Raw genomic sequence first — 19542 nt, forward strand, 5'->3', positions numbered from 1 at the left:
ATTATATCAAATAAGGGACATGCCGTGTATGCCATCGTCCATGTCAAACACACTGTAGTCAACCACCATGCATCTGGCAAATATCCTTCCCTGGGTCCTTCTGCCGTTAGCGGTCATTGCAGATGTCACTACCGGACAGTCTCGTCGCCAAACATGTACCGTCAAGGCAGGAGGTTCCGAATCGATTGATGATACGCCTGCTATCCTCGAAGCCTTCCATAAATGTGGAACGGGCGGGAGGATTGTCTTCCAGAATACCACATACCATGTCAACAGTGTGATGAACACAAGCGAACTGCACAATTGTGACATTGACCTTTATGGCACACTTTTGGTATGCAATCCTTGCCTTTATTCTTGTAGCCGACTGACAGACGCAGTGGGGAACCAACATCTCGTACTGGCTCTCTCACTCCCTGGACGTGGGCTATCAGAACCAGTCCACCGCATGGGTGATAGGAGGCAAGAACATCCGGTTCAACGGCCACGGATACGGCACATTGAACGGCAATGGACAGGTATGGTATGACTATGTCAAGAGTGTGTCGAATTATCCTCGCAGGCCGCACGCCCTCACCGTCGCGCGGGCATCGAACTCGGTCTTTCAGGGCTTAAGGTTCCTGCAAAGTCAGATGTGGTAAGAAGCCATCCTCTGCAGGGGGTCAATAGCTAAGAGACCAGGACGTTGTCTGTGATTCACTCGCAACATATCCTCTTCGACTCGGTCTATGTGAACAGCACGACCACCAACGGCAACTCGGCTCGTAAGTAACACATGAAGTAACCATGCGTGACCTCAATGCTAACTGGTAAGACAATACCGACGGAGCCGACACCATCTACAGTTCGCACATCACCTTCAACAACTGGACGGTCGACAACGGCGACGACAGCATCAGCGCTAAGGCCAATTCCACTGACATTCTCATCACCAACTCGGTCTTCTATCGGGGCCTTGGCATCGCCATAGGCAGTATCGGCCAGTACAAGGACGTCTTCGAGACCATCGAGCGCGTCCGAGCCGAGAACATCACCTATTACGGCACGCTGCACAGCCTCTACTTCAAGACCTGGACGGGCGAGCAGGTCAATTACCCGCCCAACGGTGGAGGCGGCGGCCTTGGCTGTACTATAACCTTTTCCCTTTCCCCCTTTCTTGGATGTTTGGGTCTGCCCTTCTGACGAATACCGTTGCAATAGATGCCTCAGATATATCCGCCTCGAACCTCCACGCCTACAATCTGCGCGGGGCCCCCTTTACCATCTCCCAGTGCACGACATTTTCAGGGGCGGCGAGCAACTGCACGTCGTCCAAGTTTCAGATCCGGGATCTGCGCATTGAAGATATCACAGGGTCGTCCAAGACGGACGTGGTAGCCAGCTTCCAGTGTAGTGCCGTCAAGCCGTGCACGGATATACAGATTCAGAACGTGAACTTGCAGCTGCCGAATGGGACGATGGCGGATGAGTATCTGTGTGGTAATGTCGAGGGCACTCGGGGGTTTAACTGCACAGGGAAGGCATGTGAGAAGCCCATTGCCACAGGAGGGTGTTAGCAATTGTGCGTGGTAGATAGCGTCAAGTTGACGGCCAAGGAAGCTTGGTCAGTCAGTGTATCACTCTGAGTATGACTAGGGCTTTTGAAGAAGGGCTGTTAAGCCACTGGATGAATAGTCTCCTGACATCTTGGCTCAGCGGAGCTATTGCGTAGTCACTGCTCCATCAACTTGTCGCGCATTGTGTGACAAAGCACTGCATTATGAGGGAGATATTGATCGACTCGACGCGGTTAATATTGTCCTCCAATCAGTTATCCACGGACCACGGGACTCCTTGCATTCTATACCATCCTTTGATCGAGTGCCATACTGTGACTCGCTTATCCGGTTTGCATATCTCGTACAACTATATTAATTGAGCATGAGTCAATTAATCCGGATTGTACTGCAATTAAAGCTGAAACTGACACGTCAGTGGAGACATATCATTTCGGTCCAGTCGGATTGGGCCTGATTCTGCTCCTATCCATACGCCGGTCTTGGTCTGTCAGGTCATTGCACTGCGCCACAATTCTGACGCTAAATTCTTCGTCTGACAGAGGACTCCATATAAATCTCTCGGCATTGTCATGCGGTATCTGGATCATGGGAACAGGCACTTACAGAGGGGATTCTTCAAGTGAGAGGAGATCGAACAGGTGTGATGGACGGCTGCTCTGTATGATAGCATGAGATACTCCATCAATCACATCGATTCTGTTCTCCGAGCACAGTCAGAGCTCACTCAGCATGTCGATCGAACTGAATCCAGCTGCCAAGAAGGGATGGAGCCGTGGCGGAAATGGGCCGGTGCTTCATTATATCTTGGCGTGCCGATCAACGACGGAAGATGATAATACCGGTGCGCGAATACGGAGGAACTCTGTCATAATTGAGTGGACTCAACCAAGAATGTCTGCTCCCGAGTCATGGATCGGCAATTCTCTTGTCTATTATAGACAGTCACCGACGAGCTTAGTTTCACGTTGATTCCTCAACGCCAGTCCAGGCATGGCCACACTCCGAGTGAGACTTGCCAAGGACGAGCCAGACATCCAACAGTGAACTTGGAGGTCTCATGAAGCTAGAGGCCAGAGACGTAATGAAGAGATATAAAGCAGCGCGTGACCAGCGGACTGCAACTGCCCACTATCAACCAAGTCTCATCCCATCTGCTCTGGTAGCATTGATTTTCTTCTCTCAGTTCTGCGAACTAATACTCTGCTTATCCGTTCTTTGCACACCATCATGTATCAAAAGAGCCTTCTCTTATCCCTGCTGGCCACCAGTGCCCTAGCCCAGTTCCCCATCCCCGACTCCCAAGGCAGCGTGACCTTTGACGAGCCTTACGAGGTCGCCGCCGGCAAGACCTACGACGGTGGCTACAAGACCTACGGCCGTGGCGTCTCATGCACCGGCCAGAGTGAGGGCGGCCAGGACGACACCGTCTTCCTCATCCAGGAGGGCGGAACACTGAAGAACGCCATCATTGGCTCCGATCAGATCGAGGGCGTCTACTGCCTCGGAGCCTGCACCATCGAGAACGTCTGGTGGGAGGCCGTCTGCGAGGGTAAGTCTTAAGCCATTTGCAATTCACCATAACCCACGCTAACACGACGCAGACGCCCTCTCCCTCAAGGGCGGCAGCGGCCCCTACAACATCATCGGCGGCGGTGCGCAAGGTGCCGAAGACAAGGTCATCCAGCACAACTCCGGCGGCCAGGTGAACATCGACGGCTTCACCGTCTACGACTTCGGCAAGCTCTACCGTTCTTGCGGCAACTGCGACGAGCAGCATGCTCGCACCGTGACGATCAGGAACGTCGTCGCGAACTCCGGCAAGACCCTCGTCGGTATCAACAGCAACCTCGGCGACACTGCTTCCATCGACAGCAGCACCTGTGCCACCGACGTCAAGAAGATCTGTGTGGAGTATAAGGGTAACGATTCCGGTGATGAGCCTGAGGAGACCAGCGAGGGTCCTAGTGATGCTTGCCAGTACTCTGAGCCTCTTTCCTCTTGCTAAATGATAGTTGTTTTCGTGATGTCGCTTGTTTCTAGCCTTAAGTGGCTTGGTGCCGCTCCCTTGTGTATAGTAAAGCTTGATTCAATAATATTCTATCCGTACTGGAAGCTGCCTTCTAGAGGAATCTGGAAAAAGTTGGATAGAGTTGGAAAGTTACAAGAACAATTTATGAGGAACACCACCTGTTGCTCGATGCCAGCACTAATCAACGCCCGCAGTTTTCAGATAGTCAAGGTACCACCACGTTCCCAGGAACCAGAAGGCCCCATAGTCACGTAAATTTCCCAATACCCCAGCATGCCCCGGACTCTGGAGAAAAACTGGTGACGCGCGATTTGCAGGCGGATGCCTGAAACGAGGGAAAGGAGGCGCCAGAAAAACACCAACATGCGAAAACACGTGATGGTACGCAAGCTTTTCTTAGCACGAAACTGACTAATCAGCTCCTCCCTTTCAGGGAGGCCTACGTCCTAAAAAGCTGATGGAAAACTCCAGTTTCAACACACGGTTCATCCTAGGCTTTCTCTTCAAGAGGTTCCATCTATCGCTATGCCCTTCCCTGGAGATCTCGCCGACCTCCAAGTCAAGATGGCCGAGGTGACCTGCACCGGGTCTCCCCGCAGCTCACGTCAAGCCTTCACCAGCTGGACATAGACGACCAGTATGAAAATGGCAAACTCAGTGGTGGAGTCTTCCCTGAAGTCTTGTCTACTTCACGTGCAATCCAGCTCGTGGAGATCGCGAGCGCACAACTGCTGAACCGGGTTGATGTGAAGCATCTATGTCCGTCAATCACGGGGACAAGGCTCGTCACTGTAGTGACTTATGTTGCTACTAGGGACTCGTGTGCCAGAGTTGAGGGTGTGATTTCTGATAGTGCTGGACAGTGTATTGCGACGGTAGATGCGTGGTTTTCTATCGTGTGCAAAATTAATGTTGAGAGTCATGCTATCTTGAGTCTAGGAAACCTTGATACAAGTAAAGGCAGCTTGGAATACCTCTCTTGCTAATCGCCACTCTGATTTAAAGCGTGTGAATGGAGTTTGACGACTTCGTCATCTGATATCATGCGAGCGCAGCAAGGCAGGAGGATATGGTTTTCTTTCAGGGTTTGGGCATTGTATTCAACATGGATCAGACGATCTTGCTATGCTATGGCTCACAAAGGGCCGAGCCGTGCTTGAGACCGAGGATTTATCGAGGGGCCTGCAGTTAGCGGCAAAGCACCGCGGCCTGTCTGTCGTTAAGTTACTTCTGGATAACGGGGCAGAGGTCAATTACCGGGCGAAATCGTCGATGAAGACAGCACTGCACGAGGCTGTGCACAGGGAAAGCCTCGAAATCGTCCAATTATTGTTAGATCGAGGAGCGTCCCCTAGCCTTAGGTATTCCTCAAACGGTGATTCACCGTTGCATACAGCGGCAGCGATGGGCAATACAGGCATATGCGCTGCGCTTCTCAAAGCCGGGGCTGACATCAACGACTCAAATGAGCATTGGTGGACTCCGCTCATGCTCGCTATACGCAATGGCACAAACACCGTGCGACTCCTGGTCGAAGGTGGAGCTGATGTCAATCAAACTGAGGATGAAGGGTGGACGAGCCTGCACTTTGCAGTGGATTATGGGGGGCCTGATCTGTTGAAATACCTGCTGAAGCATGGTGCCGACTCGACCGTCCAAAACGCCCGAGGAGATACCCCATTACGGCTTGCTGCGAGGTTGGGTAGATTGGACATCGCTCGAGAGCTTTTGGAGTGCGGAGTTAATCCGTCTCTTGGACCTGGCTGTTGTACAGCTCTAGAATGGGTACGGGGAGAGAAATTACCGACTGGCCTTGCCGAACCCGCTCGGTTGTTACGACCATAAAGACAGATATTAGGATAATTTTGAGAGCAGCACTAAGCATTTATTATTGTCAAAAAAGATACCTAGAATTCATTAACCAAGCATAAGCCAGCGTGAATGGGTGATTCATAAGTTATTCCAGATAAGTGCAATGTTAGTGAACAAATAGTTATGTTTATAACAAATCCTAGCCACTTTATGCACGCCAGAGCTTATCTCAGCTATTACATTCTAATTGCACATTGTCAGTTCAGGTAGAGGGAAATGTTAAGATCACTATATGCAGTAGTTTCCCCTTCCTCTCATAATGTTCATTTTAGGGTAGGTTGTCAACCACAGTGAACTTTTAATATGATCTAAATATGGTATCCCACTAGCAGGTGTTATTGATCACGAAGTGCTAAGTACATGAAGGAGTGTCCCTAGATATTCTTTGTGGTAGTCCCTTTGAGAGAACTACGTGTGAATTGACCATATAGTATCCAGTAGCAGGACATAGCCCTCTATTTCTCATACCTTTACAGGTTCCGTTATTGAAGGATGTTCTCTCTGGGCTTGGAATCAACTAGCAGGCTACATATATGGGGGAAGTATCCTTAAACCTGTCTGTCGAATCCGAGGATCATCGTGATGACCTCCTTGCGTCCATTCTCCATTCGGCCACTCTCTGCGCACCAGAACAAAAGGAAATCCATCTTCAACTGTCATACCATCCAGAGTTGCATTAGACGGAATCTCCACCAGAAACTCAGGGGCCTTGACCTTTCTTAATATCTCTAGAAAAGGCCCCACACGGGGACTGGGAGTATCGGTCTCCGGATGATCGGCGCCCAATGCCACATGCAGCCTTTGCAGACCCGTCATCCACACCAAAACAATGCAGGCCTTTTTCCAGTTCGCCAGAACCTGGGAAAGGCCCTGACCATTGTGGAAAGCGAGCACCTCTATATGCACAAGCCGAATAGAGGCTAACCTTTGTGGGGGAACAGATTCGGATAGTTTGTGAAGGTTATACGGGTCGTCGAAGTAAAGAACGTTACTGCCATAGAGAGTATCAAGTGCTTCTGAGTATCTGTCGGACGTCATTCACTCCACTCACTCGATCATAACCACGTGAACGGTAGATTGCACTTACATCCTGCGGCATGAGCATAACAGTCCCTGGAATCGATACGAAAGCCATTTCCGAGGAAAAGGCGCTACTACTAGGCCGTTCTGATCAAGAGGTGGAGAGCAACGCCAGTGGACAACATTGCCATCCATCCGACCTGGATTCGCAGCGACACAGTAGATACTGCAAAGCCGCCTATTGGTTCGCCAAACGTGGATTGTCCGCGTGTGCTCAACGGACTCGCGGTAGATTCGCTGACGAATGTCGAGAGGCAGTTTGAACAAGTTCGACTGTAGTTGGCTGAAGTTGCGCTGCGTAACGATCCCCTTCAGGGGATTCGTGAGGGCGCGAGGACGTGTGAATGGTTCCAGCTCCCAGTTTGCGCGCCTGCGTCTCCTATCTAGGATACTCTTTGGGTTGTATCGTTTAATGAGTTTGAGGATTTTCATAACACCCCAGGCCGTCCATGCAGCGCCGACGAACATGGGAAGAACCAACACGTATACTATCGTGGTCTTAGCCGTGTTCTTGGCTGTTCTCATCATCCACACGAACACATTTCCGTCAGTCATCTTGAGGCAGGGCTTCCTTAGCCGAACGAGAGTGGAGAGTCTATAATGGAGACAGCCGTGGAGATGGACTGATGTCAAGAATAACATTCCAGACCAGCCTCGTATTTAACACGTGACAGCAACAATACGAGCCGAGTCGACCCGGTGAGAGAGACAGACACGGAAAGAAAGCAAGCAGGTGAGGGACCATCGAAGACGACCAATGTTAGCGAGGCGATGTGTGGCTTGTTTTGGGCTTCAAGTGGCTTGGTGTCGCTCCCCTGTGTATAGTAAAGCTCGAATTGAATAATATTCTATCCGTACTGGAAGCTGCCTCCTGGAGGAATGTGGAAAAAGTTGGATAGAGTTGGAAAGTTACAAGAACAATAATTATGAGGGACCGTAGATACCTCGCATACGGTCAAGCCACTATCCCAGACTGCCCAGTACACCAGGTCCAAACAGTCAAACAGGCGGCCCGTAGGTCCGAGAATTGTAGATTTGCTGCGCTCTTACAAAGTCGCTTTTCCTACCCTCTGGATGATAGATGACACCCTGCACATTCTTGTGTCGATCAGTGATAGTTCGAGTAAATGAAGGATCCGCGTCGATTCTTTTGCCATTGACAATCTTGTAAGCCTGGCCCCTACTGTTCTGCGTCTTGTAGGGGTATTCCATTGTCGGATACTCATAGAAGCTTCCTTTCCGAAAAAGCCTTTCCTGGTCATTGTATCTTTTGGGTCTCCTCTTGTTGTTCTTCCGGCGAGCTTGATCGGTTGGGTAGGGTGCGTTGCTCACGAGCTCTTCGACGCTGCTGCGCAGGCGAACGTGATGAACGTTTGGGAAGTTATCTCTGGGGCTTCAGAAGGTCGATTGATATGGTACGCCTGAATAACATTTTATGAGAAAATGAAGGTCTTGGTTGGTCCTCGCAGCTACTGACCTTTGCCTGGCGCGGGTCCGGTCCTCTGGCGGAGGCTCTAGAGGGTCCGTCCGAGTTCGCTGCCTCCGTACTTGCGGCTTCTCGACGGGTTTCGGCTGCACTGGCTTTGGCTGTAATGTTGGTGATTGGGACCGATCGGAAAAGCACATCTTGTCATGGAAACATTTGCTGAATCAAGGCGACTAGGAGGTACACTACGCTCCATGGAAGCGACGTCCCCTTTATAACCAACCTATCCCAACTCCATGCTGTACTTTTTCTGACCCCTAGGAGGTCATGCAGCATAATTTTTCTGGGCGTGTTCAAATATAGCGATCTGGTCATCTCTGAAACTGATAGCCGCGCGGGTTGGTTCTCAAATGCCCTCACCCTATCGTTGAAAACGTGTTGTCGACTTGAGCTTAGATTTTGCCGACGAGGCTGAGTCTGGCGTCATTAATTGACCAGGGTTTACTGCACTCTATTGCATTCAATCAACTCCAAATGTAGGATCTCGCGCTCAGCCTCGGCGGCTAGTATTACACCGATCCAAGTGGCCGAGAAGCGGCTATTTCAGACGATGGTTCCCCGCCATCAACACACTCGCTACTCTTCAACCACACTTGATATCGCAGTACTCTCAATCCCCAGATCCGACATGTCGAAACTCGACCTCAAGCTCGGAGGTTGGGGAGAGGAAAACCAACCAAAGGATAGTATTGACACCGATGCGCCCGTATCTTCAGAGAGTAAACCCATATCCCGATTCGACGGCCATGAGTTCGGATACAGATATGTCGGGACCACGGATTACAGTCAAGAGAAGGTATTCCAAATCCTAAACGACTACCTTCAGCCTGACACGAAGACGTCTCTTGACTCCGCCGTCCACTGGATTCTCGCGCTGCTGCCGGAGAAGGAGCCCTTGTCAACAGAAGTCTGGGACGTCGGTGAAGTCGTACTGCAGCTTGCCGAGCAGATACCCTACCACCATCCGTCCCAGATCAAGTTGGCCCGTTTCATGGAGGAGCTTACTCTCTCGCCGAAACTCACAACCGAGCTATCTGAATCGGTGAGTTGGCATGAAAAAGGCCTTTATTCCAGCGATCATTGACACAGTGCTAGAATGTATTGTACATGCGCGGCCAGCGTTTCAAGGAGTCGCTGCGCGACTGGTATAATGGTTCGTAAATGTCATTAACTAACGCCGTATTTCAGTTAGTAACTTGTTAATGCAGGCCCTGGCGAGGACGCGCCGCAAGAGTGGCCGAATCTCAACGCGTTCTTTGCACATGAAGCATCAACGCATATCCGACCTCATCAACCCGACTTTGCCATCTGGACTCTGCGCGACGCGTTCGAGAATCCTGCGGAGCCGATACATTGGAGTGCCTCGTTCAAGGGGATGCGAGATCAGCAGATCATTGCGGCGGCCCAGTATATCCTCTGGGACGGACAAGAGCTCTTCAAGCATGTCCTATGCCCGAATTCAATGGGGGATACGAAGGGCTGGGAACCCGGTCTATTATATTTTGGCGACGCTTCGCTTTCTTTGAAGAGATGGCGGTTCTGGAAGGACAGGTTCAGGAAAGCGGCTGGAGAGGACAGCGGCATGAGTGATGAATGTAGGAATGTGTCTACAAAAGCGGCAACTTTGATGGAGGCACTCGAGGCGAGTATGATATTCTAGATTGAGCTAGATGCTTGCTTTTTAGCTTCGTCTGGAGTGCATATTCCCAGTTACTTAATACCCGGTGGACCTAGTGGACTGCCAGAGCGTTGACCATGCTAGTTATTAGATTATTGCAAGACGTATTCATTGACCGCTGATTATTCAGACTTCGACGAGGCAACGTGCGAGTATGGATAGAATAAACAATTCAGTTCCACGGTTTCCTATACAGAAGGCTACGAAAGCTACCCAGTGATATCAAGCCATTCAAGGTATCATTGGCTTAACTTCACCAGCTCAGACAGGTGAAGTTGACGAGGAATGTTGGATTGAAGGCTCAGCAGACATACATATGTCCATCCATATTTCCAAATAATCATCATATACACAAAGGACTAGTACAAATGAAACATTTGGTAATCGCACGACCGACCCTCGGGTTTAGGGAGTGAAAGAACGCCCAGATCAAACAGCAGGTACACAGCGCGCCCCAGAAGAACCCTAGCTTGCCTCTCCAGGCTTTCCACCTAAGTTAGACGGACACCCCGAGCTGGCTGGTTTGTGATGCGGAGTTTCCTAAAGTCCAGTTGACAGCTTCGGCCTTTCCGACACAGTTCAAGTGCATTACACGCCGAGCCAGACCTCCAGCAGCATCACAGCCTCTGGGCAATGCGTCGCGCGACTAACTGAAATTCTCGCTGACTGCGTCAGTCTGCATCAGGGTCTCGCCGCCGACGTTGGCCTGCAGACAGTTCAGCCAGACACAGACATCACCGCTGTCGCACTACTGTATAAATAGTTTACTGAGGGTTTGCCTTGGATGCCCAAAACTGAAAAACGTCAATAATCATATTCCATCGACAGTGTTGGCAATTGGACACTATAGACATTGACAAAACATCAAAAGCACACCCTTCCATCGCCACCGACATAACGCGTCTACGCATCCGTGACCTTGATCCGAACTGCTTTCGCGAATTCCTCGGCTTCCCTGATAATCTAATGGATCTGTTAGCCCCAGTGAACAATGGAAACGCATGCTGTGCAACCAAGCCAAATAGCGATATCAACAACCACTCGATTGCAGACCACCTACTTCGTCATATTTTGTGACAGCGTCTCTAATACCATGGTTGATGTTGGATTTCCGTATAGCCGCCAATGGTGAGCTCGTGCCCTTCTCGATCTTGTCGATGGCCTTGATAACAGGGTCCAGGGATTCTCCCAGGTGGCGGAAGGTGTCCTGGATCGTCCGGATCCCCTCGACTGCCTTGGCCATTCTGATTACCAGCTCATCAATTTGGTCTTTCAATGCTGTGACTGTAGTTTGACAGTGTTGGACAGCTGCCGTCTCCGCATTCTTGGTGGCCCATTTGTTCGACGCATCTTTGAAGTCTTGGAGCTTCAGGTACAGGTCCACACCAGCCCCAGCGCCACCGAAGAAGGTGGCCCAGAACTTCCAACCTTTAGGGTCTCCTCGGTCTTTCTGAGAAGGCGAAACAATCAAGGAATCAGCGACTTTTCCAAAATGTGTAAATGCGCTAGTATCTCAACTTGAACGTACCAACTCCTTGCTAGTCTTATCCGCCTCGTCCCGGGCATCCTTAAGTTTCTTTTGCAGGTCTGCCAATTCCCGGTTCAAGTAAACCATTGCATTGCTGTATTGCTTCCCCGAAGAATCGGTCACTGGGCTCAAATACTTCTCGTGCAGGCTAGTGATCCGCGTTTTATTGCCCTCGGTCTCGTTGAGGAACTATTATCCATCCGATATGTCAGACACAAGTTCGTCCCTGCGATGGAGCACCAAGACAAAACTCACATCCTGAAGCTGCTGCCGCAGCGTGTCACTCTGAGTTTCCTTCTCCTTGGCTTCAGCCCTGAGCTCCTCCAGTCTTTCCTTCGCTAGTTCCTTCGCCGCCTCGAAATCTTTGTCAATGCTATCCCTGCCTTTGTATTTGTCCGATGTTAGCGTTTTCAGCTGCGCGCCGAGGCCGTCCTCCGCTCCGAGGGAGGTCTTGGCGTTTGTGGCGTATTTCTTCACTAGGGAGGAGTACGAGACTGGGACACAGAAAGATCAGTCAGGAAATTTCAATGAAGCGGGATGAAGAATCGCAATGCGGGATACGGGCAACCCACAAACCGGTTCCATGGGCCCCTTGCTGAACCTGTGGCACGAGTCGGAAACAGACACCAGGGCATCCTTGGTGTCCTGTATACGTGGTTAGATTCTATGCTTTCCAAGCAGACGGGGAAGGTGTCGGACCTCATAGATCTTGGGGACGACCTTCTCCAATGGCTCGAATCGGGACTCTGGGAGCTTCTTCCGGAATTCTGCATCGCTGTCGGGGTAGAGCATTCCACACCATACGTATGCTTGGATAGCTAAAGGGATCCTTGGGTCAGCCCGGACATTGGAGATATAATGATTCCACCTGGGATTCGTATTCGCACCGTAGAATGGGCTCTTGTCGCCATTGAAAGTCTTCTTGCCATCCGATTTTCCTTCCTTGAGGAAGCGATCCGGGAACTTTTCAAACTGGTCTTCAAGAGACTTTTGCAGAGCCTTGTGGGCTGCCTGGGGGTCATTTGTCCAGTCGGTCGACATGTTTAACGTGGATGAATGTAGACTATGAAGATTGGACGCAGAGCAGGGAAGCTGAAGGTCGTTATATAACATCCGAAAGCTGGGGACCTGTCACCGTACAGTGATCCAAAGGCAATGGCACGTCTACTGGACAAATTTCGAACCCCTGTAGATGGCCGACCAGATAGTCCCCGATGCTCGTATGCGCTCATTCTGACCTCGGGTGGAGACCCAGAGATAATGATTGAGTGGCTAGCTGAAGTTTCAGCTCTTGACTGACTGGGTTGACGTAATGGCGGTTCGTGTCTTGTGCTGAATATCTGCATGCCTGATAAAGTACGCCGGACCGTCCCCTTTCCGTTTGGTGTTGACCCCTCCAGGCCGTGATACCATGCCTTCAATGCATCAACAACAGCGAGCTCGCGCTCATTGGCGGAGTAAATCACTCAGCAGGGGTGTATGCGCTTGACCATTGAAAGCCAGCCGCTCCTGACGCCATCGCGAAAGACACTCATGACAGGGTCGCAAAGTAGGAGTGAACCAAGGCTCAATCATTGGATTGTGACTACAGGACCAATGCCCTATCACCCCATCTAGCCCCGCCATTAAGCTAGCGTCAGGATCAGCATGATGTGCAGAAGATGTCAATGCGTCGCATCGATCGATCCTTGCGGAGCTAAGTGGGTAGATGGTTTCAAAATTGAGTCTCATCGAAGCATTACGAGATACTAATCCTTTCATTTGAAGTGACGTATACTATGTGTCCGTTTCCGTACCACCTATTGGCAACATATATATATGGTTGACAGAGGTCCTGGTGAGGCCATACAGTCTTTAAAAGCATTAGAAAACAATCCATCATCTTATTTCATCAATCAACGACCCCAAGATATCATCATGACAGATCCTGGCTTCCCCGACTTCCAAATTGAGATCGAAAGCCCAGGCGGCCAGCCGTTTCCTTCCATCTCTAGCAAGACGCTGGGATCCGACCAAGACAAAGCGACGCTGTCCAGCCTCAGGAGACTCTGCCGCATGTGTGTCAGACGTTCTTGGTGACCGCCGTCAACTGTAATCTAACATGTCTTTAGCCCAAAGAAGTACGCCTTCAGCACAAATGGCAAAAACGCCCTCTCCGACAGCACGTCTCTCAAGGATTACATACATTTGACCCCTGACGTATGACCCATCTTTCCTAGAAACATTTGTATAAGCTTAGCTCACGATTATTCTAGAACCTTGCCAGCCTTTTCCCTGAGACAACGTCCACCGAAACAAAGTCCACCGAGCCGACAGCGGGAGCACCAGCTTCCGATGCCGGCAAAAAGCCTCAGCCAAAGGGTGTTCCGTTCGTCACGGTTCACCTCGTCTCCACGGCCCTGGCGAATAAGCCACAGGAGAACCTCCCGCAATCCAATGTGATCTCTGACCTCAGAAACCTGCTTGGAAGCGCAGGTAAAGGGGTGGATGCCGGTCAACTCGGGAACACCGCCGAATTAATGGGGAAGCTGGAATCTCTGCAGCAGGATTACAAAACGGCAGCTAGGTAAGTTGTTTGGAGAAAGTTAACATATTCCGGAAATGCTGACATTGCCTTGAAACAATGCAGCTCCAAGGACTACACGGAACCTGCTGATTTGACGGAAATGCAGTGGGAGAATATTCTGTTCAATAACCGGATCCTGCATGGATACATCCATATGCCGAGAACGGGGCTGTTGGTTAAGGCTCCTAAACGAGGTATGCCAGTTAAGATACCCCGTTTATCACCGAGGTGCCATTATATGCTGATGACAGAAGCCTTCTCGATCCGTCGTCCGCTTCAGGCACCCTCTCCAGATCTCGGGGAAGTAGCGAAAGCTCCATCGTCGGAGAAGAGTCCTAAAGCACAGGACAAGGCGTCCGACAACTCCAGCGGCGGGAAGAAAGTAGTAAAGGAATATTTGGTTTGTGGGACCCTATCATAGCCACAACCCACAGGTAACTGACATGGGTCCAAACAGAACACCGTCCCAGGTATTCCTTCTTTCTACGTCGATGACGACTCCAAAGTCACCGTCACAGAAACCAGGACTGCTTTCCAACGGTCCATGGCGCGGGAAGGATTCAGTTCGACCGCTATTGAAGCGAATGCGTCAGTCATGAATCTCCACTTGTGTGATACCCCTGATTAAACATCGTGTAGGAGCGGGAGCCCCTTTGGCAAATCGATCTCTGCGTCTGCAGCACTCTCCGACGAGAATTCCTTTAGCAAGAAGAGTATCAAAGAAGAAACGGATTTCACTTTGGAGGTCGCTTACAAGGTATGCATTCGCATAGCTCTCGAGTGAGTTGCATGAAACACTAACCCTGCTGCAGTTTCCCCGCGTAGCCATAGACCTATCCCCACGGTACTTACAGCTGTCCGACGAGTGCGAGGAAGCAATCAAGAACATCAAGAGCGACTATGACAAGGTCCAATTCATCACTGACTACGGTAACTGGTCTTCTTTCGTGTTCCAAACTAAGTCAATAGCTCATACGTTGAAATAGGCGACGCATTCCCAACAAAAGTCGTACTGGGCGGTTTCTTGCGCAGCAGCCGCAAAGTCCGAGTCAAAACCGACGAGCAACTCGAGGCAGCCAAAGAGGAAACCAAGAAGGCCGCGGGCCTCAGTTTCGCATCGCCCCAAGTGAGTTTTGGGATGAACTACGCTAAAACCACCAGCGACACCACAACGACTGGCCACGGTCAAACCATCGGAAATGCCGCCTTGACGTGGGAGGCTCGCGGAGGAGATACCGTGCTTTGTTCCAAGTGAGTTCCAGCTTCAACCTTGTCAGAATATTCATATAAGCTCACTGTCGTAAAGCCCATCGGCGTGGGCCTCAACCGTAAAAGATTACCGGTACTGGAGAATCACCGAAGTAAGCTTCAATTCGCACGGATCCCCGCTCAAGGGATTCCACTCTAACGAACTACGATGTACCAGCAATCGCAAACCGTGTCCCTCGTTCGCATCATCGACGGCATCGATCCCAACATGGCGCACAAGGTGGAATTCCCCAATCAGAACGATGAGAAGATCCCAGACAATGGGGAGATTCCTGAATCAGAGCTCATCGACAAGGCGACCAATCTGCTCGCGGGACCACCAAGCTCGATCCCAATGCAAATTGTCAACAAGGTCTATCAGTCTGATGCTGACAAGACGGGATATAATGCGTGGCTGAAGAAGGAACACTCAGCTGACTATGATCTCCTGGAGATTAAGGACTCGACCACCGCGTGGGAGAAACTGAGTGAGGCGCAGAGGATCTACTATATCATTTATGTCTACAAGGAGAAGGACCGGAAGGTTTTCTCTTGAAGGTTCAAGATTTGGTTTGCTATATGATTAGGGACTTGCAGGCGTTTTAACTCGAGGCTTCTCGAGAATATTTGAAGTCGGTATGTCCTTGCAGTTGATTCATGATGATTTGTGCGATACAATGAATTCACAGCAAAGAGTCTTCTTATATGCTATACTTCTTCACTAGGTCCAGACACACTTTATTTCAGGTTGAGTAGAGCCGTGTAACGGTTTAACTCTGGCGTCTCAAGCACAGTCAGGAACACATTCCATCATATCTCAACTAGCCAAAAGATAGTATATAATACATCTCTGCATCCGAGCCCTCAATGCAACCAGGCAATTGAGCACACATCCGCAGAATATCCATGAAACATTAAAACACAGCCCATCCCTAAGCATACTCCACCAAGTGCACGAAAGTTCCCCCACCCCCAACCCAACCTCACGAACCATCCACCCCCTCCCCCCAGAATTCCCCTCATTCCCTCCTCCAAACCATTTCGAACAGTCCAGCTAGCTTACAGTACAAAATTCTTCAATGACGGGGAACCATCATCTGAAATAGCCGCTTTCGACTGCCAGATCGGTGTGATACTTGCCACCGAGACTGAGCTCGAGATCCGACGATTGGAATTGATTGATTGCTGGAATCCAGTGGACTAAGGCTGTGAGGGGCTCATTGTCATTTATTGGAGCGCCCGAGCCAGCCTTGTCAATAATATTTCTCTCTTTAGCCCCGTCTTGCTCAATGGTGGACATTAACTAGCAAAAAATATCATTGACTTCAAAAGGGGAATTCACTGATCCTCGTTCTACGAGAAGAGCGCCAGTACGAAGTCTGCCATTGATATTTCAAGAATTCCGCACATTTCAAGCGCAGGTCTTAGTTCAATCATAAGACAGGAGAGAATCCAGCTCAAAGTCCGATGGGTTTTGTAACTTTGTTGACGAAACAAATGTCAGGATCAAGATTATTGGCGCATAAAGTTGTCCTGGAGCGAGTCCCTGCTGGCGCAAATGAAAAGATTGACCTTGTCAAGCGCCAATAGAAATACGCTCTCGCACAGCCTCACTTTTTCAGCGCCAACAGCTTGTAAATTACCTGTATTGATTGGATTTACGAGCTGGGAGAGCCTGTTGCTTACTCTGGTCGCCATCCACCTTCTCTAGTACTGCACTACATGGCCGTTGAAGATAGAAATGCTGTTTCTAGTCAGGGGAACCGTCCGATCAAGGAAAGCCAACGCGCAGTTCAAGAGGCTCAAATATGTACCTGGTGCGAAAGAACGAAGGGGCTGGCTTTGTCTTTGGCCAACGCCTTGCCAAGATGGCAAGATTAAAAATCTGAGGACAACTTGAGCAGCTTCAAGCATTCTACCTTTGTGACTGAGAGCACCATTACTTTGTTAATGTCTTCAGAATAGTAGTCTACCACGGAATGGAGGAAAAATCATATCCAATTGTTGTTGGCCGCGTACTCGCGCGCAAGGCTAAGGCTGACTCTAGTGCTTTCTGGTTCTGGGCGCTTCAACCCTCTTCCAGATCATCATATACACAAAGTATCGGACACAAAGTATCGGTACAAATGAACCGTTCGGGAAATCATACGCTAGCAGCGAGTGCATCAACCTTGTGATCGCTTCTTCCGTCCACCAACCCCGTCTCAGCAGTCGCAAACTCCCTGGTGCGGACCCTGCGCTCAAACAGAATATCCAACTCGGCATAGGACCGACCCTTGGGTTCGGGGATGCGGAAAAACGCCCAGACCAAACAGCAGGTGCACAGCGCGCCCCAGAAGAACCCCGACTTGCCTCTCCAGTTCCATGCGTCCACGTTCAGCATGTACGGGATGATGATTCCCGAGACCAGATTGATCACGTTGTAGAGGTTTCGAGCTAGCACCACGGTCTTGGTGCGGAGTCTGGAGGACGGGATTTCGGAGACGAGGGAGAAGCAGACGGGACCGATGGTGGAATCGTAGATGAAGGTGTAGACGAGGAGCATGGACCCGGTGGCCCAGGAGATGGCGGGGGAGGAGTGAGGGATGGAGATAAAGCCGATGACGAAGAGCACGATGGCGAGCAGAGCCAGTCCGCCGACATATAACGTGCGACGACCGAAGTAGGTCAGCAACACCCAGGAGAGAAAGGTCCCCACCACGCCGATGGCGTACTGGACGAGCGACATGGTGAAGGATTGGGAGACGGCGAGGCCAGCACGCCGGTAAAAGAAGGTCGAGTAGCCCATGAGCCCGCCGCCGCAGAGGCTCTGCGCGGCCCAGACGAGACACGAGATCTCGGTGCGGCGCAGGTCGCATCCCCGGAAGCAGTCCACGTAGGATGTGCCTGTTTCGACCTGTTTCTCCAGCGCGTTGGTGTAGACGATCATCGAGGCGGTCTCCTCGGCGTTGAAGTCCGGGTGTCCGGCTACGGCCAGCCGGTCGAGCGCTTTGACGGCGTCGTCTCTGCGGTCCCTGCGGATGAGCCACCAGGGGCTCTCTGGGGCGAGGAAGACGCCGATGAAGATGGGGACGGGCCAGATCCATTGGATGGCGAAGGGAATGCGGTAGGCCCACTCGTCCGTACGCTCCTCTAGCCCTTTCAGGACGCCGGAGGCGATCAGTTGACCTAGGACCCAGCACAGGTTCACGTAGGTGGTGAGATAGCCTCGAATAGCGACAGGGCATACTTCCGACGCATAGGTCACGGTGAGGGTCTGGTAAACGCCGAGGGGGATACCCATGAGCAGCTCGCCGGCTACGAGGGTTTGTATGTTTGGCGCAAAGAACAAAATAAAAACGAACCCGACGGTCGCGGCCAGGCAAGCCATGAGGGTCCGCCGGTACCCGAAGCGTTCCGAAACGATGCCGTTGATGAACAGGCCGATAATCTGGCCGCAGCTCATCGCGTTGGTCAAGGCCGCTTGCCACTTGGCGGCGAGACCGTAGTTTCCGTCCGACATGATATGGCCGTACTTCTGGTTGAATTGAGGGTAGGCGAAGAAAGAACCGATCAGGACGACATCGTAGCCCTCCATGATGATGGCACAGGACAGAAGAATAGACCAACCCACGGCCTTGGGGTAGATCTTTAGTGCCTGCCAGGGTGTCATGCTGTGTTCCTTGTCGAGGGCCGCCTGCGCCTCACTGTTGGCAATGAGATCCGAGTGGCTCGCAGGCTGGGGATCAGACCTGCGCGAGCCAGTTTCCTCCTCCACATGTTCGATTCCGGCTGATTTCTCTACCTCCATGGTTTATGATGAGTCAATAACGAATATCTGTGTTGGAATTGCCAGGCAAGGCCAGGCCTGTGGAGAGAAGGCAGGAAAAGGCGCCGCAAGGGATGTGCGGGCTTTTATACAGGACGAGCGCCTTGGCTCGCACCGCAGAGTCCAAGGGGGCAACAATTTAGAGAATTATACTAGAAGCTGGGCCCGTTCGCAAGCCTTAAAGTCAGACCATTCGGTCCGATGGCGGTCATTGGCCCTTGACACACAAGTCCCGAGCTTAGTTGACGGTTCAAGGCGTGTGGCAGGCTGGCAGCAAGCTGGAAGGGGATAATGGCAATGGGATGATGAGATGTGGGGTAGCTGGTAACCTCTAGGGTTCCCCGGATTGTCGCGGACCCCCGATATCCCCAGATTTTATCGATCCGGAATGAGGTGTCCTTCAGAACATGGACCAGTGACCAGTGACCAGTGATCGCAAGACAAGTCAGACCATAAGACGAGTCCAAGGACTAAGGAGACCCAAGCGGCAGTTTGGACAAGTCTTTACTCCTGGAGTTCCCCTGAAATTCGCCCCCGTTGATGGCCCCAAATTGCGACCAAATTTTCACACCGGGACGGATTTGGTCGGGAGGCGGGAAATGAGGGTGTTATTGGTAGAATGTCGGGCCGACTCTGGTTTCGCTTCTCGGCACTAATGCACCCTCTAACTGAAAGTGGTTTAAAGCAT

At 51.1% G+C, this 19542-nt stretch overlaps 9 protein-coding genes across 9 annotated transcripts; 5 read left to right on the plus strand and 4 right to left on the minus strand.

The window, feature by feature from the left end:
- Window positions 1-67: 67 nt before the first annotated feature.
- On the plus strand, window positions 68-1556 carry Aspvir_007919 (putative exo-polygalacturonase; the record flags this gene model as incomplete). Its single annotated transcript, XM_043271095.1, has 5 exons — window positions 68-334; window positions 381-637; window positions 682-764; window positions 815-1126; window positions 1201-1556. The coding sequence occupies 5 exons, from the start codon at window positions 68-70 to the stop codon at window positions 1554-1556; spliced, it is 1275 nt and encodes a 424-aa protein (XP_043127030.1).
- A 1230-nt stretch (window positions 1557-2786) lies between these two features.
- Aspvir_007920 (pectate lyase) lies at window positions 2787-3564 on the plus strand (the record flags this gene model as incomplete). The annotated part of the gene is made up of 2 exons (XM_043271096.1): window positions 2787-3108; window positions 3161-3564. The coding sequence occupies 2 exons, from the start codon at window positions 2787-2789 to the stop codon at window positions 3562-3564; spliced, it is 726 nt and encodes a 241-aa protein (XP_043127031.1).
- A 1149-nt stretch (window positions 3565-4713) lies between these two features.
- Aspvir_007921 (ankyrin repeat domain-containing protein) lies at window positions 4714-5433 on the plus strand (the record flags this gene model as incomplete). The annotated part of the gene is made up of 1 exon (XM_043271097.1): window positions 4714-5433. One exon carries the CDS (start codon window positions 4714-4716, stop codon window positions 5431-5433), a length of 720 nt encoding a protein of 239 aa, XP_043127032.1.
- A 575-nt stretch (window positions 5434-6008) lies between these two features.
- On the minus strand, window positions 6009-7095 carry Aspvir_007922 (uncharacterized protein; the record flags this gene model as incomplete). Its single annotated transcript, XM_043271098.1, has 3 exons — window positions 6009-6079; window positions 6123-6484; window positions 6548-7095. 3 exons carry the CDS (start codon window positions 7093-7095, stop codon window positions 6009-6011), a joined length of 981 nt encoding a protein of 326 aa, XP_043127033.1.
- A 444-nt stretch (window positions 7096-7539) lies between these two features.
- Window positions 7540-8166, minus strand: Aspvir_007923 (uncharacterized protein; the record flags this gene model as incomplete). Its single annotated transcript, XM_043271099.1, has 2 exons — window positions 7540-7927; window positions 8018-8166. The coding sequence occupies 2 exons, from the start codon at window positions 8164-8166 to the stop codon at window positions 7540-7542; spliced, it is 537 nt and encodes a 178-aa protein (XP_043127034.1).
- Window positions 8167-8654: 488 nt separating this feature from the next.
- Window positions 8655-9686, plus strand: Aspvir_007924 (DUF3632 domain-containing protein; the record flags this gene model as incomplete). The annotated part of the gene is made up of 3 exons (XM_043271100.1): window positions 8655-9068; window positions 9122-9179; window positions 9235-9686. The coding sequence occupies 3 exons, from the start codon at window positions 8655-8657 to the stop codon at window positions 9684-9686; spliced, it is 924 nt and encodes a 307-aa protein (XP_043127035.1).
- A 921-nt stretch (window positions 9687-10607) lies between these two features.
- Window positions 10608-12273, minus strand: Aspvir_007925 (uncharacterized protein; the record flags this gene model as incomplete). Its single annotated transcript, XM_043271101.1, has 6 exons — window positions 10608-10667; window positions 10765-11154; window positions 11233-11421; window positions 11488-11726; window positions 11805-11877; window positions 11932-12273. 6 exons carry the CDS (start codon window positions 12271-12273, stop codon window positions 10608-10610), a joined length of 1293 nt encoding a protein of 430 aa, XP_043127036.1.
- Window positions 12274-13149: 876 nt separating this feature from the next.
- Window positions 13150-15602, plus strand: Aspvir_007926 (uncharacterized protein; the record flags this gene model as incomplete). The annotated part of the gene is made up of 11 exons (XM_043271102.1): window positions 13150-13289; window positions 13344-13431; window positions 13488-13798; window positions 13862-13992; window positions 14050-14198; window positions 14256-14386; window positions 14438-14555; window positions 14611-14728; window positions 14785-15049; window positions 15105-15159; window positions 15225-15602. 11 exons carry the CDS (start codon window positions 13150-13152, stop codon window positions 15600-15602), a joined length of 1884 nt encoding a protein of 627 aa, XP_043127037.1.
- A 1587-nt stretch (window positions 15603-17189) lies between these two features.
- On the minus strand, window positions 17190-18836 carry Aspvir_007927 (MFS maltose permease MalP; the record flags this gene model as incomplete). Its single annotated transcript, XM_043271103.1, has 1 exon — window positions 17190-18836. One exon carries the CDS (start codon window positions 18834-18836, stop codon window positions 17190-17192), a length of 1647 nt encoding a protein of 548 aa, XP_043127038.1.
- Window positions 18837-19542: the final 706 nt, after the last annotated feature.

This window comes from Aspergillus viridinutans (genome assembly GCF_018404265.1).
Source record: "Aspergillus viridinutans IFM 47045 DNA, scaffold_6, whole genome shotgun sequence".
Classification (NCBI taxonomy): domain Eukaryota; kingdom Fungi; phylum Ascomycota; class Eurotiomycetes; order Eurotiales; family Aspergillaceae; genus Aspergillus; species Aspergillus viridinutans.